This window comes from Salvelinus namaycush, chromosome 21, assembly GCF_016432855.1.
Source record: "Salvelinus namaycush isolate Seneca chromosome 21, SaNama_1.0, whole genome shotgun sequence".
Lineage (NCBI taxonomy): Eukaryota > Metazoa > Chordata > Actinopteri > Salmoniformes > Salmonidae > Salvelinus > Salvelinus namaycush.
In genome coordinates this window covers 29,480,624-29,505,485 of record NC_052327.1, presented here as the reverse complement: position 1 = coordinate 29,505,485, position 24,862 = coordinate 29,480,624, and the positions used below count along the sequence as shown (strand labels likewise).

At 42.8% G+C, this 24,862-nt stretch overlaps 1 protein-coding gene across 3 annotated transcripts in view; it reads left to right on the top strand.

The window, feature by feature from the left end:
- The window catches only part of LOC120066271 (S phase cyclin A-associated protein in the endoplasmic reticulum-like), a 130,507-nt gene that overhangs the window by 82,435 nt on the left and 23,210 nt on the right, over positions 1-24,862 (top strand). For all 3 annotated transcript variants that reach the window (XM_039017542.1, XM_039017541.1, XM_039017543.1), the window contains 4 exons: positions 2,643-2,708; positions 2,829-2,955; positions 10,475-10,590; positions 23,348-23,471. In XM_039017542.1, coding sequence (XP_038873470.1) covers positions 2,643-2,708; positions 2,829-2,955; positions 10,475-10,590; positions 23,348-23,471 — 433 coding nt within the window. The remainder of the gene's footprint in view (positions 1-2,642; positions 2,709-2,828; positions 2,956-10,474; positions 10,591-23,347; positions 23,472-24,862) is intronic.

Below are 24,862 nucleotides of genomic sequence, written 5' to 3'. Positions count from 1 at the left end.
GGTCCTAAACGATTTCATAACCGCCATCAATAAAAGACAGTACTGTGCAGCCGTCTTCATCGACCTGGCCAAGGCTTTCGACTCTGTCAATCACCGCATTCTTATCGGCAGACTCAATACCCTTGGCTTCTCAAACGACTGCCTCGCCTGGTTCACCAACTACTTCTCTGATAGAGTTCAGTGTGTCAAATCTGAGGGCCTGTTGTCCGGACCTCTGGCAGTCTTTATGGGGGTGCCACAGGGTTTAATTCTCGGGCTGACTCTTTTCGCTTTATATATCAATGATGTCGCTAATGCTGCTGGTGATTCTCTGATCCACCTCTACGCAGACGACACCATTCTGTATACATCTGGCCCTTTGGACACTGTGCTAACAAATCTCCAAACGATCTTCAACTCCATACAACACTCCTTCTGTGGCCTCCAACTGCTTTTAAATGCTAGTAAAACTAAGTGTATGCTCTTCAAACGATTGCTGCCCACACCCTCCCGCCCGACTAGCATCACTACTCCTGACGGTTCTGACCTAGAATATGTGGACAACTACAAATACCTAGGTGTCTGGTTAGACTGTACACTCTCCTTCCAGACTCACATTAAGCATCTCCAATCCAAAATTAAATCTTGAATCGGCTTCCTATTTTGTAGCAAAGCCTCCTTCACTAATACCGCCAAACTTACCCTCAAAAAACGGAATATCCTACCGATCCTTGACTTCGGCGATGTCATTTACAAAATAGCCCCCAACACTCTACTCAGCAAACTGGATGTAGTCTATCACCGTGCCATCTGCTTTATTACAAAAGCCCTATATACTACCCACCACTGCGACCTGTATGCTCTCGTTGGCTGGCACTCGCTACATATCCGTCGCCAAACCCACTGGCTCCCGGTCATCTATAAGTCTTTGCTAGGTAAAGCTCCACCTTATCTCAGCTCCCTGGTCACCATAGCAACACCCACCCGTAGCACGCGCTCCAGCAGGTATATTGCACTGGTCATCCCCAAAGCCAACACTTCCTTTGGCCCCCTTTCCTTCCAGTTCTCTGCTGCCAATGACTGGAAGGAATTGCAAACATCTTTGAAGCTGGAGTCTTATATCTCCCTCTCTAACTTTAAGCATCAGCTGTCTGAGCAGCTTACCGATCACTGTACCTGTACACAGACAATCTGTAAATAGCACACCCGACTACCTCATCCACATATTATTACTTACCCTCTTGCTCTTCTGCACCCCAGTATCTCTACTTGCACATCATCATCTGCACGTCTGTCACTCCAGTATTAATGCTAAATTGCAATTATTTTCGCCTCTAGGGCCTATTTATTGCCTACCTCCCTACTCTTTTACATCTGCACACACTGTACATAGATTTGTATTATTTTTATTTTATTTTTGTGTTATTGACTGTACATTTGTTTGTAACTATGGGTTGTTGTTTTTGTCGCACTACTTTGCTTTATCTTGGCCAGGTCGCAGTTGTAAATGAAAATTTGCTCTCAACTGGCCTACCTGGTTAAATAAAGGTGAAATAAAATAAATAAATAGATGTTAAAACATTTTTATTTACTCCAGGTCAAAAGTTTGCCCTTCTAGTTCATGTACTGCCAATGTGCAGTGATTTATAGTACACTTTAAGATCGGAAATAAGGCCATATTAATATTTTTGGAACTGTTACAACTGCTGAAGAAGACATTGATAACGTAGTGCAAAGACTAAAAAGTTAAGCACGTGAATTGATCATTTCAATGATGGTATCGAGTTTAAACTCATGCCTTTTTATATGGTAAGGTTGCCCTTGAGAGCAGACATTTCTGATTTGCTCATAGATATTTCTCTGATTGATAAATGTTTGCTGATTTAACCTTAGAAATGGTAAACATTGATAAAACCCCATAGTCAGTTTACCTAAATCTTTTGTCTTCACTGGAGCAACACAACCTTTTATTTCAGGGTTTAATTCTGAGCTGGATTGACATTAACAGTGTTTATAATCTCCTATATCTAGCTGATGCTAATGACTTGAGCCTTGTTCTGCCAGGACAGGTCTGGTCCTCTAGGGAGGCTCCATCTGTCCTCTTCCGGGACCTGTTAGTTTATCAGCTGCTTTTTGTCTGACCGTAGGACCTTCTTTCTGTCAGCCTGGGATCTATAATAGCTCTTATCTGCTCTGAGATGCTGACTGTCTGACTGACAGACAGATGCTCTGTGTGCTACTAGTAGAGCCTGTCTTCTTTGCCATGTCTGCTGGTCTAATGCCACAGAGAACAGTCCTAATGACCCTGTGAATCTGTGGAGGTCATAGATTCAAAATACTGATGTCTTTGCTACCTGAGTTGGAGCATACTATTTATTTAACAATATAGTTTAACAGAACATGTGATATGCCATTGTAAAGTGATGAGGGTGGAATGTCCTTATGAATTTTTAAAAGCAGTGAGGAACTATGCCCCTGTAGAATTAACGCATGATTTATTTAGAGTTACTGGGGGGGAACAGTTGACAGGCAAAATAAACACTTCGTCTTAACTTGATCTTTTTCTGTTCCTTCAGACTTTTCATCCTCCCCTGCCTTTTCTCTGACCACTGGAGTACTCTTTTCCTCTTATTCAAATACTGTTTTTTATGTTCCCTCTGTAGGGCAAAGGAGTACGAGATGTCAATGGAGGCAAAAACACAAGTCCCCGACTCCCCATACAAGGCCAAGTTAGTTCCCTACTAAACATTTATACCTTCTACTTCATCTACTTAACTGTAGTGAATATTGATGATACTGCAATTATAGTTGGAGGGATGACTGGACTAAACCTCTCCCCCTCTCCCTAGGCTCCAGCGACTGGTGAAGGACTTGGTGAAGCAGCTCCAGGGCCAGGACAGCGGGCAGTGGGCCAACACCAGGGTGTCAGGCCTGGACAGAACCCTGGGAGAGATCTCCCGCATCCTGGAGAAGCAGGTAAATCACTAACACCTCTCCTCCATGTCATATAGTGCTGCTTGGGTGTTGTTCTGTCAGTGCTTAGTCAGTGTGGGTTGTGTGTGCAGTGAGTGGGGCAGTTCTCTGAACTGAAGTGTTCTGTTTGGCTGCAGCTCTCTGTCTGTCTTCCAGTGTAGAGTATCACTTACTCCCCAACTCCTTGCCCCAGGTTATTTGTAATGCAGGCCAGATTAGCTATGCCTTTTCATTGGCCACATGTTACTAATAGAGGAGCAACCCATTACTAGACAGGCAAACATTTGCATGCTTCAGAAGTATATTGTGGGTTTATACAATAACATAAGGTTTTCCTAGAAAATGTAATCCAAAGGATCTCAAATTACAGTGGAGTATCAGGTATTTCATTGGTATTTGCTGCTTTTTTAGAAAGCTATATACTGAATGACAGACATTGATAACAGCAGTTGACTTAAGTCAATGTAATGAATGAAAGAGATCCACTGTAGATGAGACTTTGTTTGATGGTATTTTATGGAGTTGCATTGGGTTTATGAAGAGAACCTGTCACTGTGTTTATGAAGAGGAAAACAACATCATTCTTCTGCCAAGTTGCAGTTCAAGGCCTGATAAAGCACACTGTGCATGTTGGTGGGTGGGAGGATAGAGAGATGATGGTGTTTGGTCATTGACAGGGGGAGGGGTGGAGAGGCTATTACTGAATTTCCCCAGAGAGAGGGAGAGCGAGGTGGCAGGAGTGGCTGGCACAGCAGCACAGTGTAATGAGAGAGGAGTCGTCCAGTGTGATGGTGCTCAAGCTGTCACTAACAGGGGGACTCCTCCCATTAGCTCCATACTCTCCCTGTTGGAGGTCAGGGGTCACTGGGCCCGGAGTCCTCCTCAATTCAACACTGGGATCGCTAGGACAGACAACGCTGTGTGGTTAAAGCTCTTTACATATTTATAGTTCATTAAAACAATTGAGGAAAGCCCTATTGTGAATTCATTAGAATTTTGTGGGTGTAGAGGGGTGGAAGAGACTTCATTCAGTATGTCTGTTAAACACATTCTTCCCCCTTAGCCCAAAGCAGAGTGAGGCCTGGGCTGAGTGGGGTGGGCCATGGTGGGCTGGCCTGTGAACCAGCCTGGGGAGCACTTCCTCCTCTAATCCCAGGACAAAGGCAAATAAATATAGTCTCTGTCAGCATGGGTGTCTGCCCCCTGAGTCACTTTAAGTCAGGATCGTTTAGATTATTTGACCTAACAAGCATATCTCGTGTTATTGACTCACCTAGATATTTGTTTTTCCTCTTCGGTATCTGATTCAGTCTCCACTTTCTCTGCTAATTCCTTGAACAACACCCGACACTCCCCCTCCACGCTGCCTCAGTCAGGCACCCCCCCCCCAGTCTCCGACCCCAGCACGCCTCTCCCTCTGTAAGCACTAATGGGTTATTTTTTTGTCAAACTCAAAAGAAGTAGAGAACTTTTTCCCTCTAAGATTTTTTTCAGGGCAATTTCTTACCTTTCTGCTCTCACACCTTGGTAATGAACTCGCATATTTACACACTGGCCCAAATTTGTTTGTCACTGCTTTCAAATAAAGGCTGGCCTTAGATGGAGAGCGTTTATGACACTTGAGGGACTGTCAGAAACACTGTGGTCTAAGAGCTGAAGAGTGGAGACTGTATTTACATTTTCATTTGCCAGCTGTCATGGGCTGGTTGGTCTCCCCTTCATGACTAGCCGTTGGCTTGTTCTACCTGGGATGTGGAGGTGGGGGAATAGGGCAACAGAGTAACAAGAACATAGGGCCTCAAGGAGCCTGCCTGAAGTTGACGGATGTAGCCAAGATTAGCAGTGTCCGAATGTTGTGAAATACCAAGGTTATATTTTGTATTCCTGCACACTGAATGCAATACTCATCTAAGCCTAGTATACTGGTCTTGTAGCTGAAAATCATACTTTTCTCTAAATTCCTCATCCCCTTGGAGGGTTTTCTTTGTTCCACCTGGCTTAGATTGGGAGTGTTAGTGTGTCATAGATCCACTTTCCCCAAATGTTTGTTTTAATGTGCTTGTCAGATGAGACTAGGAGGACCAAACTGACAGGAAGTGTGTCAGGAAGCTTATTATTATTCCTCAATAGTCTGGTCCATGGCTATAATTGCTCACATTAAGCATTCAAATTGATGAGGTTAATTGTTATTTCACATCCAGGTTAATAATACACTCTTACTTTTGTAAAGAAATTGCAGATTTTGTGAAGATTAGTACCATTTTTGTAATTTTTTTGGCTAAGGGTTATACTCCAATGACTTTCAATGCTATTGTTGGCTTACCCCTATACAAGAAGTGTTAAGATTTGAATTCTAAGTGTTATGGTTATTTAATCTAGTCTTGACAGCTATTGAACAGAGGCTATGTGATTTACTATGTCGCCAAACCTTAACCCATCTGGAAGTCTTTAGTTATTATGTTAACTACAGATTTTACTACAATAAATGAATAGGTAGAGTAGACTAAAGTTGGCCAGAATATGATCCATTCACATGACCTGCTCTTGAAAGGCCCTATTGTATGAAAATATCCCTCTTATTATGAGTTCGGAAGGATTTATATTATTTATCAAACAAACAAACTTTTGTGTTGTTGCTGCCAAAGTAAGTCCTAAAGTCAGGGAAATAATTTAATTTGAAAATGGTTAGAAAATTGTGAGATATGATTTGAGCTTTAGAAACAAGTGCTTTTATAAATGTAGGGCTCAATTTACAGCATTGTAAAATAAGCTTTCTCTCAATAAACCAGCCTTAACGAATTTAATTTATTTACATATTTACATATTTACAATTTGTTTGTCCAATATCAGTTTTATAATTTCTTCATTTTGTGGCTCCCTGGAGCAGGGGTATACGACTCTTACCCTACAAGGTCCGGAGCCTGCTGGTTTTTTGTTCTACCTGATAATGAATTGCACCTAATCAGTCCCTGATTAGACAGAAACAGTGAAAAAAAGTAGCGGAACTGGCTTTGTGGTCCAGAGTTGAGTTTGAGGGGCCTGGAGTGTCCTCTTTCCACTGCTGTGGTGCTGAATCGCAGAGGGAGTGGAGTGGGCCGGCACGGTCATGGCTAGAAGGGATCCAGCTTTTGTCAAATTAACACGTTTTTATAACCCATTTCGCTACACCCGCAATAACATCTGCTAAACACGTGTATGTGACCAATAAGATTTGATTTTGATTTGACCTTTTTCTCCTAACCTGTTACGTTAGTTCTCCTAACATGCTACGAAAAGTCGAATCTGAAGTTAATTTAACAAAACCGGTCCATTCTAGCCATGTCCGGCCGGCCCTGGTGTTCGTAGACAGCCATGTTTTGTTATTTATTATGCCTAATTAAAATGTTTATGCCTAAGCTAATTAAATTACTGAGGCCTACATTTAATTTGAAAACAGCAGTTTTTTGTGATTTATTAAAAATGTGATGCAAATAGCCTATAGGACAGGTCGTTCGCAAATTATAGTATACAAATATTATATTTTTTACTTTTGACAGTGTAGGCGACTTGTTTTTCTTTTTTTAAATGACATTCACTAGCCTCACTAGTCTAATGAATCTCAGTCCATTTTATAAAATAAACTCACCCAGTATTGTTTCCCATTTTAAAATAAACTCACCCAGTATTGTTTCCCATTTTAAAATAAACTCACCCAGTATTGTTTCTCACATATAATAAACTCACCCAGTATTGTTTCCCATTTTAAAATAAACTCACCCAGTATTGTTTCTCACATATAATAAACTCACCCAGTATTGTTTCCCATTTTAAAATAAACTCACCCAGTATTGTTTCTCACATATAATAAACTCACCCAGTATTGTTTCCCATTTTAAAATAAACTCACCCAGTATTGTTTCCCATTTTAAAATAAACTCACCCAGTATTGTTTCTCACATATAATAAACTCACCCAGTATTGTTTCTCACATAAAATAAACTCACCCAGTATTGTTTCTCACATAAAATAAACTCACCCAGTATTGTTTCTCACATAAAATAAACTCACCCAGTATTGTTTCTCACATAAAATAAACTCACCCAGTATTGTTTCTCACATAAAATAAACTCACCCAGTATTGTTTCTCACATAAAATAAACTCACCCAGTAATGTTTCACATTTACAGTCTCTCAACCAATCATTCTACTTTTGTGTACCAAACAGCATGCCATTATACCTTTTTAATATACAAACTCTTACTCAGTCTCTAAATGTTTACTCCAGCAGTCTTGTTGTGGTTTATCACTCCTCCCATACATGCAGATGTTGGTTTAGACTACTGAACAAAATGGAGACTTTGGTTACTCCTCACAGGCTTTTTTTGCAACTGTATATGTTAGTCGGGGTCCAAGATTAAATGCATGTATGGGGGTGTGTCTGGCCTGCTCACTCCGTTTGTAATATTGTTTGGGGCAACCAGTTTGAGGCCAAAGACTGATTGACAAAGGGGCTGTGCTGTGTCACACCTTTAATGAACTCCCAGCCAGTTGTTCACCAGCGTCTGTTGGTGGGGCCAGAGGATCGGGGCTTTCCCCTCCTCCTTTCTTTATGTATCTAATTAAAGTGGCTGGTGGGAGGTGACTACAAAGAGCTGTCTGGCTGGCCTCCCTACCTCCCTTTCTCCCGCTTCTCTCAGCAGTGCCACAGCCACAGGAATTAACAGCTGCCAGCCTTCTGATTAGCTGGGGTAGTAATGGTCAGCAGGAGTAATAATTGTGTAAGATTCCTTCAGCTGTATAATTCATGTTGGACTCGACTGTCTGGCCTGCCCCCTCGCCTTTCCTCATGTCTTCAGTCATGTTGGGGGGTTTTCTTTAGAAGAAATGTACCCCTCAGTGTAATAGGATGTCACCAGAGTGTCTAGCAGGGAGTGACAGGACACAGACAGATCACACACTGCTCCATAGTTACATGGAATGGAGGATTGGTGCTAAGCTAGATGTGGCTTGTTGAAAAGATGTATCAAATCCAGATGTTGTAACCATGGCTTTGGAACTGGAAGCCTGTTGGCTGTAATCAACATTTGGCAACAATAGATACAATAGTTACTACAGCACACGTCCTATGGAGATCTCACCTTAAGGTTGTTATACAGTTCCCAGTGTGTTTCAACGGGTTATTTAATGAAAGACAGCTCTGTGTAACTCACAGTAAGTGTACCTGAAGAAGTCCGTACCAGAGGGTTCTGTTTAACATGGTGTGTAATTCGGCTGTTATTGCAATTTGCTCTCTTTAGTTCTTTCAATTTAAAAGTTATTCTTCATTGATCGGGAACAAGAAGGCCTATTATTCCTGCTCTGCACTACTGCCATCCACAGTACTGAGCCAGCAGAGTGTAAAGCTGTACATCCTAGATAGAAGGAAGGGAAAGGGGGATACCTACCTAGTCAGTTGCACAACTGAATGCATTCAACCGAAACATGAGGAACACCACAGAGGTCCACTCACTGATTACTATGCTGGTTTCTGCACCAAAAACACAAATATCTAATTGTGTTCTTTTAAGAAATGAATGATTGTGTATCTCCACACCAGCAGATGGGTCCTGTCTGGTAAGGATGCCATGGGTTTTGCAGATGTAGACCACCTGAAGATGTTGGCTAAAATGATTGGAGGTTAATCCTCTCCTTTTTTTTTCATTGTCACAGCAGATCGATCTGTCAACAGGCCAAGACCGATGCAGCCAAACCGTCCCAGTCTGGCTTTATCGCCAGAGCTGGGCAGGTCCTAGTTAACCCCTTTAAAAGACCATTTGATAAGACCATGAAAGAGCTGCCTTTTCTCATTTAGCCCAGAAGCTTTTAGATGGCTGCGTTGATGGGTGAGTTAAGAATGGGTTAAACCCAGCTCAGTGCTAGAGACCATATCGATGGAAACCGTTGGTAACCTACACAAAGGAGGTTGTTCTCTTATAAACAGCACTCAACCACACACATGGGCAGATTGGACCATGGTAGAGATTTCCATAATCCTCACTGCACATCATACATAGGGCCTCTTGGTGTTTTTTCAGTGTGTTGGTCCAAATCCCTTAACCCTAGCAGAGTTCAGTGTTTTTTGTCACCGGATCCTGCTGACTAGTGCCTTGGCAGTCTGTGTGAGTGACAGATGAAGAGCTTATATATCGTTTTGCAAAGCGCTTCCTCAATGTGTTCAGGCTTGTTGGCAACCCCTTCATCCGTGGAACTAAAATACAGTGGAGTGCCTGGATTTGAGGGCTGTCACACTACCTGGGAGACAGTGACCTCATTAGGTGTAGGTGGGACCCCCAGTGTACCTCCATGCTTGGTGTGGTGAGGTATGACTGTCCCCCTGGCTGCTCCCTCTGTGAGGAAAGCCTTCCATCAGCACCCACTCCTCCCCTGGAGCCCCTATCCTCCCGGTCGACCCAGGCACTAACATGTCTGATAGCAGCCGCTTGCTCTGGGCTTAGGAGCTGTTGATTTATTGGACTGTGTAGCTGCAGCAGCATCTGACCCAATGCCAAGAGCTCTGACTCTCTTCTCCTCTCCTTGCAACAGGGCAGGGCCCTCTTATTTAGAGCTGTTTGGTCTTAGATCTATGGACTGCTGTGGACTATTGACACTGTATTGTGTTAGACTAAACATGTTCGTTAAATGATGGTTTGAAGGCATTCTACTATACCTTTTTAAAACTGCAATATGTAACTATTTGGGCGACCCGACCAAATTCACATAGAAATGTGAGTTATAGATCTGTCATTCTTATTGACAGCAAGTCTAAGAAGCGGTGGATATGTTCTATGTGCTCTATTTCTATGCTTCCCATGCTAAAGTTGTTTTTGCGTCTTTTGCTTTCATTTTTTGTAGACCAGCTTCAAACAGTTAAATACAATATTTTTGGTTCTAGAAAATATATTTCACATCGGTTTAGATGACAATGATTCTCTACACTATACATTGTTTTGCCACACAAACTGAAATTAGGCAACCTATTAGAATATTAGCAACCAGGAAATGGCGGCGTGATTTTTGCATATTGCACCTTTTTTAAATGCAGTGTGCTAGGCTCAGCTGGGTGCACTTCCTCTGTCAGAGTTATAGCTCGTTTTATATTGGAATAAATAAAGAGTGAATTGAGAATGTATCCAATACTCTTACCTTGATTGATGATTTTCTTAGAAGTTTTTGTTTGATTTCTCTGTTCTCTACTTTCGTACAGTCTCTCCTCAGCCTGTGTTTGTGAACACAGACCACCCTGGTGCTGTGTGTGTGTGTGTGGAGGTCTGCAGAGTAGCTGTCCTCCATTGAGACTTGGCTGGACTGTAGTGGGGGTGGAACACTGGGGTTGTGCACTTTTGAGATTTAACAGGAATGCTTTGGGGATCACTTTGTTTCAGATTTCATTCCCAACTGGGAGGTGAGGAAAAGAGAAGCTGGGTCCACACTGAGAGTAACGTGATACCTTGGTCTGTTCAGCTCCCTGTTACCTGAATGTGGTTCTTGTTCTCTCTCTCTACAGAACAATGCAGATCAAGTGGCGTTCCAGGTGGGCGGGGGACTCTCTGCTCTGGAACAGATTCTGCTGGTCGTCACTGCAGCCTCCACCCCCACCGCAGTCCCACGCATTCCAATCAAGTGAGTACCAGCTTTTACAGTCAAATACAGCTCACCTCCTCTCCAAACACACTGTCTTTTCATACTCTCTATTCATATTAGAGGGTTTTACACAAACTATGTGGTTGCTGCTTGTGGCTCTGCAAGGGTCATGGTCATTGGTCAACTCTCTGTCACCTCTGCTGAGACAGCCATGAGGAAGTGTACATTTCAATTACTCTGTTGTTTTTGGATAGAACGACCCCATACAATACAACTTCTTTAATCCATTGAAATGAAATGGAAATGTTGTATTTTTGCTGTGTTTTTATTTAATTCCAACCCCCCCCCCCCCCTCCTGACACCACACATACACCCCCAATAGGCTAGAAACAGCACAGGGTCATCCGCAAAGCAGCACCCCTGGAGCAAGTTAGTCTCATTTAGTCTTCACAACCAGCATACGATATCCTGGCCTAGTGCTACTCTCATAGCCTAATGAGCCAGCGTTTCACTGTCCGGCGTCCGACCCGACCTCCACTGAAAAACCATGAGCCTTTTCAGCTGCTGTGTACAGCCTCTAAAGACATGGTCCACACTCAGACTGTGTCCTCTCCCTGACCTCAGTGACAGCTCTCCTCTGTTTACAATTGGAGATGTGCGGTAACCTCAGCCCCTCCTTTTATTTCTCTGTTTATAGTGCTCGCATCTCAATAAATATCCTAAATGGATCATGAATAATAAGGCACCATTTTTTTTTAAATAAGGGGATTATATTTTGGTCATCTATTTTGTATTCATTCTTTTCTGTTGATCTACAGAAAGGCCGTGTGTCTAATCCATCAGACGGACTCTGTCGTGGTTTTGAGTTGTGGGTCTGGAGTTAGCGTGGCCTGCCAGTAGATAACCTCCGAAAGACCGCCATTCTCACAACACTGGGACTCTAATGGACTGAAATGGACTCTCTCCTTCACTTATTAGCTTTTACTGTTTCCCAAACCTCCACTAATGGACAAACGTTACTTGTATTTATAATGCTTTTACGTATGGCCATTCGTGTTTATCGATTTTCTTTAAAACATTTTACTTCCTCAATCACTAATCCTAGCGAATTTGAAGCAGACTTCAGTATTCTGAGGAATTTGAATAACTTAAATGGGGGGGAGGTTTCTACTTGTAGGTAGCTAGGAGTCTTTTGCTCACAATTGGACTGTTTTTGCTTGTTGGAGCTGAAGACCATACACACTGTTGTTCCTATGCTTTGAGAGTTCCACTTGAGATACAGTGCATTTGGAAAGTATTCAGACCCCTTGAGTTTTTCCACATTTTGTTACGTTACAGCCTTATTCTAAATTGGATTAAATACATGTTTTTCCCCGTCAATCTACACACAATATCCTAAAATGACAAAACGAAAACAGGTTTTTAGAAATGTTTGCAAATGTATATATATTTTTAAATACCTTAGTTGCATAAGTATTCAGACCCTTTGCTAAGAGACTCGAAATTGAGCTCAGGTGCATCCTGTTTCTATAGATCATCCTTAAGATGTTTCTACAACTTGATTGGAGACCACCTGTGGTAAATTCAATTGATAGGACATGATTTGGAAAGGCACACACCTTTTTATATATAAGCGTCCCACAGTTGACAAAACCAAGCCATGAGGTCGAAGGAATTGTCCGTAGAGCACCGAGACAGGATTGTGTCGAAGCACAGATCTGGGGCAGGGTACCAAAACATTTCTGACAGAGTCTGAGTTCCTCTTTGGATATGGAAGAACCTTCCAGAAGGACAACTATCTCTGCAGCACTTTACCAATCAGGCCTTTATGGTAGAGTGGCTGGACGGAAGCCACTCCTCAGTAAAAGGCACATGACAGCCTTGGAGTTTGCCAAAACGTCTGATGAAACCAAGATTGAACTCTTTGACCTGAATGGCAAGCGTCACATCTGGAGGACACCTGGCACCATCCCTATGGTGAAGCATGGTGACAGCATCATGCTGTGGGGATGTTTTTCAGCAGCAGGGACTGGGAGATTAGTCAGGATCGAGGGAAAGATGAACGTAGCAAAGTTCAGAGATCCTTGATGAAAACCTGCTCCAGAGCGATCAGGACCTCAGACTGGGGCGAAGGTTCACCTTCCAACAGGACAAATGACGCTAAGCACACAGCCAAGACAACGCTGTAGTGGCTTCGGGACAAGTCTCAATGTCCTTGAGTGACGCAACCAGAGCCCGGACTTGAACCCAATCGAACATCTCTGGAGAGACATGAAAATAGCTGTGCAGCAACGCTCCCCATCCAACCTGACCGAGCTTGAGAGGATCTGCAGAGAAGCGGAGAAACTCCCCAAATACAAGTGTGCCAAGCTTAGCGTCATACCCAGGTAGACTAGGCTGTAATCACTGCCAAAGGTGCTTCAACAAAGTACTGAGTAAAGGGCTTGAATACTTATGTAAATGTGATAGTTCTGTTTTTTTTGTTGTCATTATGGGTTTTTGTGTGTAGATTGATTGAGGGGGGGGGACTATATTCATTTAGAATAAGGCTGTAACGTAACAAAATGTGGAAAAAGTCAAGGGGTCTGAATACTTTCTGAATGCACTGTAACTATGAAGAGGTGCGTAAGATCAGAGCAGGGTTTCCGTTAGGAACATGTGGTGACGGACATTTGAGAAATGTACCAGACTCATATGCATTGGGTGCATAAGCTGATTAGGGCGTCCACCCACGGTGCTCAGAATGACAGAAATCACATTTAGAATATGGTCATTCATATTAACAGAACATGCAAGTTGAGAACGCAATGATGGGCGGTCCTTCTTACCGAATTCTGATGTGCACTTTGAACATGTTAGAATAACTGTCCACATTAACTTTTCCGCTGTCAACAAGACGAGTAATGAACAGCAAAATCACTAGCCTATGTCAATTTACTATAGTAGAAAAGTTTAAGCTACCTATTCTATTGGTCAGCTTGTGGAGAAAGAAATAGCCTATTCCAAACAGACTCTGGTACAGTTGTGGGATGATTGAACCCTAATTCATACAACCAGTGTGCCTAGGCTACGTAAATAATATTTTAAAAAGCAATGAGTCTGATGCAACAGATCAGAACGTTTAGCTTCAAACGTTGATAAACTTTCTTCACATTATAAGCGCTGCAATGCACACAAGGCAGTAGACTACGCGCAAATGTTCGTTCCATAATACAATTAGCAGGAAAACACTGTTGCCAAAATGGCACTGCACATGCGAGCGGTTTCATGTGACAGTGATGAAAATATCCTTAGAAATGTAGAAGAGAGGAGAGCTAATGGGCTACTTTGAATCATGGTATTAATGTATTAAACGTTCAGATTTCAAACAATTAAGCATATGTTTTCAAAATGCATACTGCCTCCAGCTCATTGCAAAGTGGTGTGTGACGCGCTGTTGAAGCCTGCCTTCCGTTTCCGTTTAATGCAGCGTTCAAAACAACTGGGATCTCGGAAATTTCCGACTTCTGTGCGTTCAAGACAAAACAAGCTCCTACTGGGAAAAATTGTTTTGAATGGGCTCTGTATCTGTATGCTGTAGGCCTATGTGTGTGATAAATAAGATACATAACGAATATACAATACACGCGCCAATTTAATTTAATTATGCAAATACCCTATAGATAAGCATTTCTATTTTTTTATCGTCCAAAAGCCGGCTATTACCCGCTAACGCAAACCATGGATCAGAGGTACTTATTTTATCCTCTACAGAACAGCTTGTCCTATCCAGAGCTGAAGTGTGCAATGTCTAGTGATAATGGAATGGCCTCCCAGTTACCTTCTTTCAGTACTCAATTACTTACTACCTTGTCTGAACATGTTGAGAAGAACTTCTCCAGAGTTTCTATAAATATGCATAAGACTGAGGACAAGTCCAATACACCACGAAGGGGCAACTCACTCCTTTGTCATCACAATTAGGAATGTTAGGATGCAACTAAAGAAAAGCTCAAGAAATTCGTCCAGTTCTTGCTATGTGTTTCACTTGATATATATGAATCAGTAGTATTATACTTTTAACAGTATTTAGTGATCGTATTCATGATGTTGCCAATGGCAAAACATGCGACGTGTTGCCAGGTCCTGTCTGGGCAGCTGGAATGGTCTAACCAGCACCTATGGTGTTTGTTGGTATTGATTGGCTCAGGTTGTGATAGGCTGTCTGTCTATAGACCGTCTCTGTGCTCTCTCTGTCATCCGTGCTGTAGAGTAGAAGGCATGGGGTTGTTGCTATGCCCCTGAGTGCTCTGAACCTGGGATAACCCTCCTACAGAGCATATCAATCCAGCCCCTCAGACACACCCAGCCCACACTCAATGTAGTCCGGTGCCTGGTTAAACATGTATTACTCCACCCACATTCTGTAAACACACACATTTACAAAATAGGAAAGGTAAGGGAGTCAAGTCGGGTCAAGGGAAGGGAATATTGAGAGCTACAGTGGTGATGAGATGCAACACAAGGACATGGTATGTCTGTCCACTAATCACTATTGCTCATCTGTATGGAGTAATGGGCGGTGTCTGTGAGACAGACGCTAACCACAGCGCTCGCTACATTATCTGTTTACAGTAATGCTGCCGTATTGATCGCCTCCTCTCAGATAAGCTGAGTGATTTACAAAAAAGTCAACTGCAGAGTTGGAGATGCTCAGGCAATATTACCCCTCTGGGAGGCCCACTCCACCTCGTTACCATTACATTAATGAGCTAATTCCTCAGTGAGGCTCTGCTAATGTCCCTGTGTAACCCTGTTGCCGCTGGATCCATGTCTAGACTAGCAGAGCAACAACTCTCATTAACATGAATATAGCAGTTTGTCGAATATATCAAAGATGTTAACGTGGAAAGTCATCCATAAACCATATTTACTTGCATGTGAAGATTAACCTTAATTGGTCTGCACCTGGAGAGTAATTTTGTAGTTTTGAAAATCGTTCAATCATCTAAATAATAATAAATAAATAAACTCTTCCTAATAAAGTTGTGTATTTTAATCTTAACGTGAGGGACTATTGTTAAAAATCCTTCAATGGATCTATATTTTTTTATTGGAGCAGTGCAAGTGTGTGCTCTGTGTGATTCTGAGTGGAGAGTGTTGTGTTCCCTAGGGGAGGAGGGGGAGAGCTGTCTAAAACAAGCTGTAAATGATCCCAGATCCTCACCAGGCAGCACCTCTGCTCTGGTCTCTCTGCCTCTGGAGACTCTTATCTTCAGTGTCACTATTAGTATATGGTGTGAAAATGTTTTGCCCCAGGCTGGAGGTGTGGATTAGGTGGGGGGTAAACTGAGGTGTCTTCTGACCCCGTTTTTTTAAACTTTATCAGCACATCCTTCCTCGCTTTGGGGAAATCACTATGTGATTTGATTAGCAAAAGCAAAGTTTCGTTATCACTACTTTAACAAATCCAACACTTCTCAGATGTGTTAAGGAAAGATGGATGCTTTCTTCAAGTATTCCAACCTTGTGTCAACTACTGTGTGTTTATGGGACATGTCCCTTTGTCTCCCAGAAGGGGTCACTGGGGAGTAGAGAGGGGGAGAGAGATGGGACTGGTGTCCCAGTGATATCTGGGCTCAGCACCAGAGCCTGTCAGCATATGTGCCCCCCTCTGGGGCTGCTGGAGTATAACTCAGAGAGAAGACAAGCCAGCGTTAGACCAGACAGACTGGCCCATCTGAAGGGCTGAAGAGCCAGTCTTATAAATTTGAGTTGAATTTTAGAGAATCGTTTATTCCTTTAGAGTAGGGAGAAGAGACAATTCAATATGACTGTGGTTGTGGTATCCGTTTTATCTAAGTGATAAGTCCTACCTTGCTGAAAATGGAACGAGCTGCTTTCTAGTTTTAGAGAGACGTCTTAACAGTGCAATGGCACTGCTGTGCTAGGACCCTGCATGTTAAAACACTATTGTAGTTGACCACCTCTGTCACATTACTGAGTGTGTCCTGTGAAATCAAAGCTGCTCCCTGTGGTTTCCTTTCAGGATGTCGTTATAGGCTACGAGTGAATGAGTGTGTGCTTGCATGTGTGTGTGATGCGTGACGGCTCATCAGATTTCTCCCAGTTTATACCCAGCCGGTGTGGCATGACAGGCAGAATGGACATCTTGGAAGCACTCAGGGTATCAGATCGATCAACAGGAGAATCAAATGAAATGCCATTTAGATAGCAGTGAATGAAGGGATTGTTTGACGGTACCAGGAAATGGATTTGCTCCTCACCTTGTGTTTTCGCTTACACCATGCCCAAACCAGATGCGCGCAAATTGATTTTGTCCCCCCACACACCAAACGCGATCAGGACACGCAGGTTGAAATATCAAAACAAACTCTGAACCAATTATATTAATTTGGGGACAGGTCGAAAAGCACTAAACATTTATGGCTAGTTAGCTTGCAGTTGCTAGCTAATTTGTCCTATTTAGCTAGCTTGCTGTTGCTAGCTAATTTGTCCTGGGATATAAACGTTAAGTTGTTCTTTTACCTGAAATGCACAAGGTCCTCAACTCCAACAATTAATCCACACACAAAACGGTAAACCAAATCTTTTCTAGTCATCTCTCCTCCTTCCAGGATTTTTCTTCTTTGGACTTTATATGGCGATTGGCAGCCAACTTTCATAATAAGGTGTATTACCACGACCGACTGACCTCGGTTCATCTTTCAATCACCCACGTGGGTATAACCAATGACGAGATGGCACTTGGGTATCTGCTCCTATAAACCAATGAGGAGATGGGAGAGGCAGGACTTGCACTGCGTTCAGCGCCACCAATGGAACGGACTTCTATTTTAGCGCTTGGCAATGCAGATGTTCGTTGGCGCGCGTGAGCAATGTGGGTGCAGTGATTGAATAACATGTATGTGTAAATTCCTTTTGCAACATGAGCGGTGTGGTCAGCATGTTAGGATTTGATTTCTTTCCCTGAACACAAATTTTCTTTGTTGAAAAGCAGGGATTCAACCTGATCTGGAAGTTGATCAGATTTCTGCAGCATTGCCATGGTCAGGCCTTACTGGGCACATAGGAAAAGCACTGAGATGTTGGGAAACGTGAGCTTGAGGTTCAGGTGGAACGATCTCCTGCTTGATAACCCAGTTACAAAAAGCATAATGAGTCTTTTACATGGTTGATGTCCTGTTGACTTTGCAGGATGGGAAGTGCTGGACTTCTGAAATTTGGAAACATCTATCTGTAAGGGGAGTCTACTTGATATTGTCCCAGTACACTAAACTATTATGCTGTTTCTGTTTATGTCACTAAGAAAATACTGTTAAATACTCTTGAGCCCTAAGTGTCTCCTGGGGTATTTGGGCAGTACTATACTATGTGGGGGTGGGGAGGATCCTGACCTTCGCTCTAATTTTCCCTTCCCAGCCATCTGTCTATCAGCCCCTGGGATACTCTATGGATTCTGGGATGGTTTAAACTTAAGAGTTTTAATTCAGCCACAGAAGTCAGTGACACTCCCAATCCCCCAGCCCTCCTGTTATGTCCGAGCCGGTCGGCCACCCAGGGTGATCCCCACAGGGCTGCATGGTGTAGGGCTGTCCCAGGTCAAGGTGTTTCTCCAGTCAGTGTGTCTCTAGTCTATCTAGCACTCTATACTTGTACATGTGTGAAATAGGACAAATATAAGCACCCACCAAATAATTATGATTATTATTACATTAACTCCTAGCCTGAGATCGCTGTGTGTCTATGGCCTCATCAGGCCAGTAGGGTGATCAGCTCTGCTGTGGCTGGCTGACTGGGGTTAAGCAGTTTACAGTAGGTGAGGAGATTACATTGCTAATTATCTACATCTCTCTAGGCTTCTTCCTCTTCTCTCTCGATCTCGTGCTTGCGCTCTCTCGGGCTCTCTCTCTACCTCGTTCTCTATACAACCTGTTAGTATGGGCCAGCAGTGGAACCTAATCCCGCGTCTACAAGATAAGGCTTCATTATTCTCAGATTAACAAAGTGCCCGTTGTGTCTCCTGCTGGGTGAAGTCTGGCAGGTGGAGCAGGCACCAAATGATGGGGTCCAGCAGTGGGCGTGGCACGCGTCAAATGGGCAGCCCAGAGCTATGTAGGTGGAGGAATGCTGCCTGTTAGGATAGATTGGCACTCGTGGGTCAACCAACACTACCTACATACTGCACGGTAACACGAGATGGACTAGCGTGGCACTTTACTAAATTGCTCCTCAAAATCATTGAGCCTGTCGTCGAGGGGGCACAGCAACAGAGATTCCAGGAGACTGGATGATATCAGGTGTCATGCTAATCACGCCGATTTAGGTGGGAGGGAGCTAAAGACGGATCACTGAGATTGCTCATTGTATGAGCTGCTGTAAGGACATTATTCAAACGTGCCTTTGACATTCTCGCCATTTGTTTAAAGAGGGCTCAAGACATGCCTGATTATCTGTGTTACAAAGCAATTGCATGCTCATTACATGAGTAGTTGACTGAGTCGATTGTGAGAAGTCGGTAGGATGTTCATAACTTCAGATCTGACTGTTTGGTTGAGTGTGTGTGCTGATTCGAATTAGAATGGAATGGATTCCTAGACTAAAATCATCACTATAAACTGGGTGGTTCGAGCCTTGAATGCTAATTGGCTCCAGCCGTGGTATACCACGGGTATGACAAAACATTTGAATTTACTGCTCTAATTACGTTGGTAACCAGTTGATTAATAGCAATAAGGCATTGCTTCGTGCCTAACAGCCCTTAGCCATGGTATATTGGCCATATACCACACCTCCTTGGGCCTTATTGCTTAAATATACACGGAACAAAAATATAAACGCAATATGTAACGTGTTGGTCCTATGTTTCATGAGCAAGGTACTAAGGAGTATTTCTGTCTGTAGTAAAGCTGTAGGAACAACTAATTCTGATTGGCTGGGCCTGGCTCCCCAGTCATGTGAAATCCATAGATTAGGGCCTAATGAGTTTATTTAAATTGACTGATTTCCTTATATGAACTATAACTCAGTAAAATCTTTGAAATTGTTGCATTTATATTTTTGTTCAGTATAATATAATTCATAATATATTATCTTCTACCAAATGAAATGCATGTTCTACATAAGATGGAAAATGGTCTGCATACATTTGATATGTTGACATTTACAGCTAAATGTGCCTTTAGATCCGTCTCTGTCCTATGGGTTTGTGAAGAGAATGGAAGCAGTCGACAGCTGTTTTTCTCTCTAATAAGATTAAAGAAATGAGGGATGTGCCCTTTAATCTGCTGGTTAAGAGTGGCAGCCACCTGGGGACTGGCCTGCCCCCCCCCTCCCCCAGCTCCCAACATGGATAATGACATTCTGGGTAGGGCAACCTCCACTTACGCATGGAGTAAAACCAGGGTGCTATGGTTGACAGGTTATTATAGAAACATCGTGAAGATGTTTGCCTAATCCATTTCGGGCTTTGCAGCCTATTATTTACAAGTTATTTAATAAATATTGACCTTCCCTTTTTTGTCATGTTATCATTCATCTTCCATTTAGTAGTCTGTGTTTTAGGACTGCTCTCTTGCTCCCTCTCCTCATAATTTCTATGTCTTATAGATTTCCGAGGCCTTTTCATGTAGGACGATGTCAGTGTTGTAACAGGATCAGCCCACCCTGTCATTTTACCTTCCCTATGGTTTGACACCCTGTCTTATTTAATTTGATAAGGACACCTTGCATTCCATCACAGTAACTGAAAGAATCTTCACCTGAAATGGCTTTTCTCCCTTCTGAGTCAGGTATGGGAGTGATAATAGCCTGGTTTCATCTCTGTACATACAGAATGAACACATGAAAAGCAGCACAGCATCAGACTGAGAGGAAAGCTACTATTTCATTCCATTGGTTTGCAGTCTTTCCAATGGTGGAATTCTGTCACTGAAAAACGGACTTATGGCTGAATTACTAAATTATGGAGAGAAAAAAAGTAATAATTTGAGGCAGCCCCGGTTCTGGTCAGCTGCCCAGAGAGCACAGTTTGGTGGGGTTCTCACGTTACTTCACTTTAGCCCAATAGAGGCTGTGTTATCATTCCACTCAACCATGAAGGCTGCCTTCTTCCACCCACTCCATTCTAAGACTATTAATGGACAATAGAATTAATGTGGCATTTGTGTTTTTGTGCATTCCTGGAAAACAGATCTTATTAAGGAGGAGTTTGGCAGAAACAGGGATCAACACACCAAATCATGTTGTTTTGGTTTGCATTTTCTCAGGAATTTGTATATAAAATGGTGGCGGAAAAGATCCAAACATTTTATTTGGCTAGAATGCCCATACACATACAGCATATGATACTCATATAGTAAGGTGTATAAAAGTTTTAAGCAAGCAAACCACAGAGTTCTTAACCAGACATTGATGGGACTATTTGGATACTTTCCCATTACTCGCAATGTAATACTTCTCACATTATCACCACATTCTATGTCTGACAGCTTTACACTACAATGTCAATAATGATATGGAACAAATTACAGATCTTCCCACTAGCATATGAAACAAGATGAGTAATTTTTGTTAAGAGGAAGTTATTGACAGACCAATCCACCTAGGCCTACATCAGTCTCTGCTATATTCTATCTAAATGCCAACTAGGTTGGAGTGGAAATGCGTTGCAGATGTGAATGTTGCAGGAGATATCAAAATGTTTACCAGTTGAAATAAACATGGCCTACTTTAGAATAGGAAAGCCAGATTCCATTCTTCCTCCGAGCAGATAGGACACGCCACTCTTCTATTGGCTAAAATATACAGATGTCAGAAAATATTAAGTGATGAAACAAGGGGGAGCAGCAGTCAGAGCAGAATTATTAATCAGTTATCTGTGGCATGAATCTTCTCATAGGGTTTGTTTAAAGCAGACATAATACAGAGGCATGCTCCACTCACAGCTCTGCTGTAGCCTGCCTTTAGGCTCTGAGCTGAGGAGCTACTGAGAGGAATGGCCTTATCGCCACAGAGGAAGCTCTGCTGGAGCAGACTCCAGATTGGACTGACTGTGATTGCACCGAGCTCTACTGGTTATGCAGATTTCTTGTCTTATTACTGTCCCTAGCTCTGGATAACCAGTTGACTAGTAGTGAGGGGGTAGAGCTATAAGTATACTGAACAAAAATATAAACGCGACAAGTGTTGGTCCCATGTTTCATGAGCTGAAATAAAAGTTCCCAGAAATGTTCCATACACAAAGTTTATTTCTCTCAATTTTTTTGCCCACATTTGTTTACATCCCTGTTAGTGAGCATTTCTAATTTTTTCCAAGATAATCCATCCACCTGACAGGTGGCATATCAAGAAGCTGATTTAACAGCATGATCAGTACCTTGTGCTGGGGACAATATAAGGCCACTCTAAAATGTGCAAGTTTTGAGGGAGTGTGCAATTGGCATGCTGACTGCAGGAATGTCCACCAGAGCTGTTGCCAATGAATTGAATGTTAATGTCTCTTTAGAGAATTTGGTGTACATCCTCACAACCGCAGACCTCGTGTAACCACGCCAGCCCAAGACATCCACATCCAGCTTCTTCACCTGCGGGGATCGTCTGAGACCAGCCACCCGGACAGCTGATGAAACAGTGGGTTTGCACAACCAAAGAATGTCTGCACAAACTGTCAGAAACCGTTTCAGGGAAGCTCGTCTGCGTGCTCGTCGTCCTCACCATGGTCTTGACCTGACTGCCGGTCGGCGTCGTAACCAACTTCAGTGGGCAAATGCTCACCTTCGATGGCTACTGGCATGCTGGAGAAGTGCTCTTCAAGGATGAATCCCAGTATCAACTGTACCGGGCAGACTGTGTGCGTGTATGGCATTGTGTGGGCGAGCAGTGTGCTGATGTCAACGTTGTGGACAGTGACCCATGGGGGCAGTAAGGTTATGGAATGGGCAGGCATAAGCTACGGACCACAAACTCATTTGCATTTTATTGATGGCAGTTTGAATACACAGAGATACTGTGACGTGATCCTAAGGCCCATTGTCACGCCATTCATCCGCCGCCATCACCTCATGTTTCAGCATGATAATGCACGGCCCCATGTCGCAAGGATCTGAACACAATTCCTGGAAGCTGAAAATGTCCCAGTTCTTGCCTGCATACTCACCAAACATGTTACCCATTGAGCATGTTTGGATTAATGTGTACGGCAGCATGTTCCAGTTCCAGCCAATATCTGGCAACTTCGCACAGCCATTGAAGAGGAGTGGGACAACATTCCACAGGCAACAATCACCAGCCTGATCAACTCTATGCGAATGAGATGTCGCTGCTGCATGAGGCAAATGGTGTTCACACCAGATACTGTGTTTCTGATCAACGACCATATTTTTTGTTTTTAAGGTATCTGTGACCAACAGATGCATATCTGTATTCCCAGTCATATGAAATCCATAGATTAGGTCCTAATCTATTTACTTCAAATGACTGATTTCCTTATATGAACTGGAACTCGATGAAATGTTGCATTATATATTTTTGTTCAGTGTAGTTGATATGACTGGGTTTCTGAATTCTGCTTACCTACTCTTACATCAATGACAGTACATACTTTCAACCCTTCCAAAGATAAAATTGTGCCCTTAAGGAACCACAAATCTGGTGGAGTGTGTTTCCTGATTACTTCAGATAGCCATGTCAATGCCTGGGGATGAACACCTACACTGTAACACTAGTGTTGAATTTTACCTTGAACTATTTAGTTTGACTTCTGACAAGGGATTCATCTGGTTCTCTCTCTCCTCAGGTCCCTATGTGCTGCTGTAAACATATACTTTCTGGCATGCTCTCGCTGCCACCTCAACTGCTCCTATGTTCTATTCAGCAATAAGGTAGCCTCCCTCATGGACCTGCTGCTGCATCAGCTCACAGTAAGTGTCTTTTCACCACACCATAAAAAACATCACCAATTACTATCATTATTGCTATGATGGCATTCCATTAAATGTATGTTCACTTAAACAACGCATGTATTATTCAAAGATGTTATTTGTATGGAAACGTAAGTCCCTGAACATTGTGTAATACTTACGAAGGTTGAATGGCATGATCAGAACTGTAGATTGTATTCCCAAGGACCAAGCTGTTTAATGAATCCCTCACAATGTCTCGGTCTATGTAAATTCTCCTGACTACATGCAACACTGTGAGTGCTAAAAAACCATGGCCTCATCGCCAGCATTTGTTCCTTCCTGGCACAGTGTTAATAAAACAGAGACCCACGCTACAGTACAAATCCTGGCTCTGCCACCACCTCAGCCACACAGATACTTCTGGGCTTTAGGGAAGGGGAGACCGAAGCAGGCAGTATGGTGGATGGGTTATATGTCAGTCCAAAACCTTTAGCACTCTTTCAGAGACTGTAAACATCAGCCGACTCCAAACATCTAATGGTGGTGACTGCACAGACAGGACAAGGCAAAGACATGGGCTTTGATACATGCATGAACTCTATTGGGGCTTCCTTCTCCAGCCCTGAGTTCCAATTCAAAGCAGTCATGTTTCCTGAGGGGACGGAGGGGGAGGTTAGTCTGTATGCTTCAGATTATATAAAACATATATCCCCACAGCTGCTTTGACGACTGACATTTTGAACAGGACAACGTTAACTTATTTAGACGTCTTGGACACTGACGAACATGGGGCTCATGAATAGTCCGCGTAAGAACGTGTGTGTGTGTGTGTGTGTGTGTTTGTGTTTGGAAGTGGGTGGAGGTAGAGAGTGCCGGCGTCTGTGCTTGTCCCTCTTTAATTCGATTTGTGGAGAATGTTGGTGGATTTACTAACGCTGTCAGCATGCTGCCCTAACCATTAATCTAAATGAGATGGTTCAGACATTTTACCTGACCTTCTCTTTATTTCTAAAACTAAACCTTAACCTCTATATACACACACACACATGCAAAAATGTCACTGAACTAAAAAGGGATATACACTCCTGTCACCAGAACACCATGACCATGAGTCTTTATATACCCTGAGACTCTTTTAATATATCTTCATGAACATTTCTTGGAATATTTCAGATGCTTGTGCTCTTCTTGTAATAAAGAGTTTGGGATAACTAACATGAAAATATTAAATTTTAAAAAGTCCACAAAATCATGTCAGAGGAATCGGTATGCTGCAAGTTCTATCAGCCCGTCTATGTATATGAGGCATGGGTAAGGGGAGCATTTGGTTTAATATCACAGATGATGGTGAACACAGAACACCCCCCTGTGTTAGTTCCAGTGGTTTTCTCTACAATCTCATTATCCGG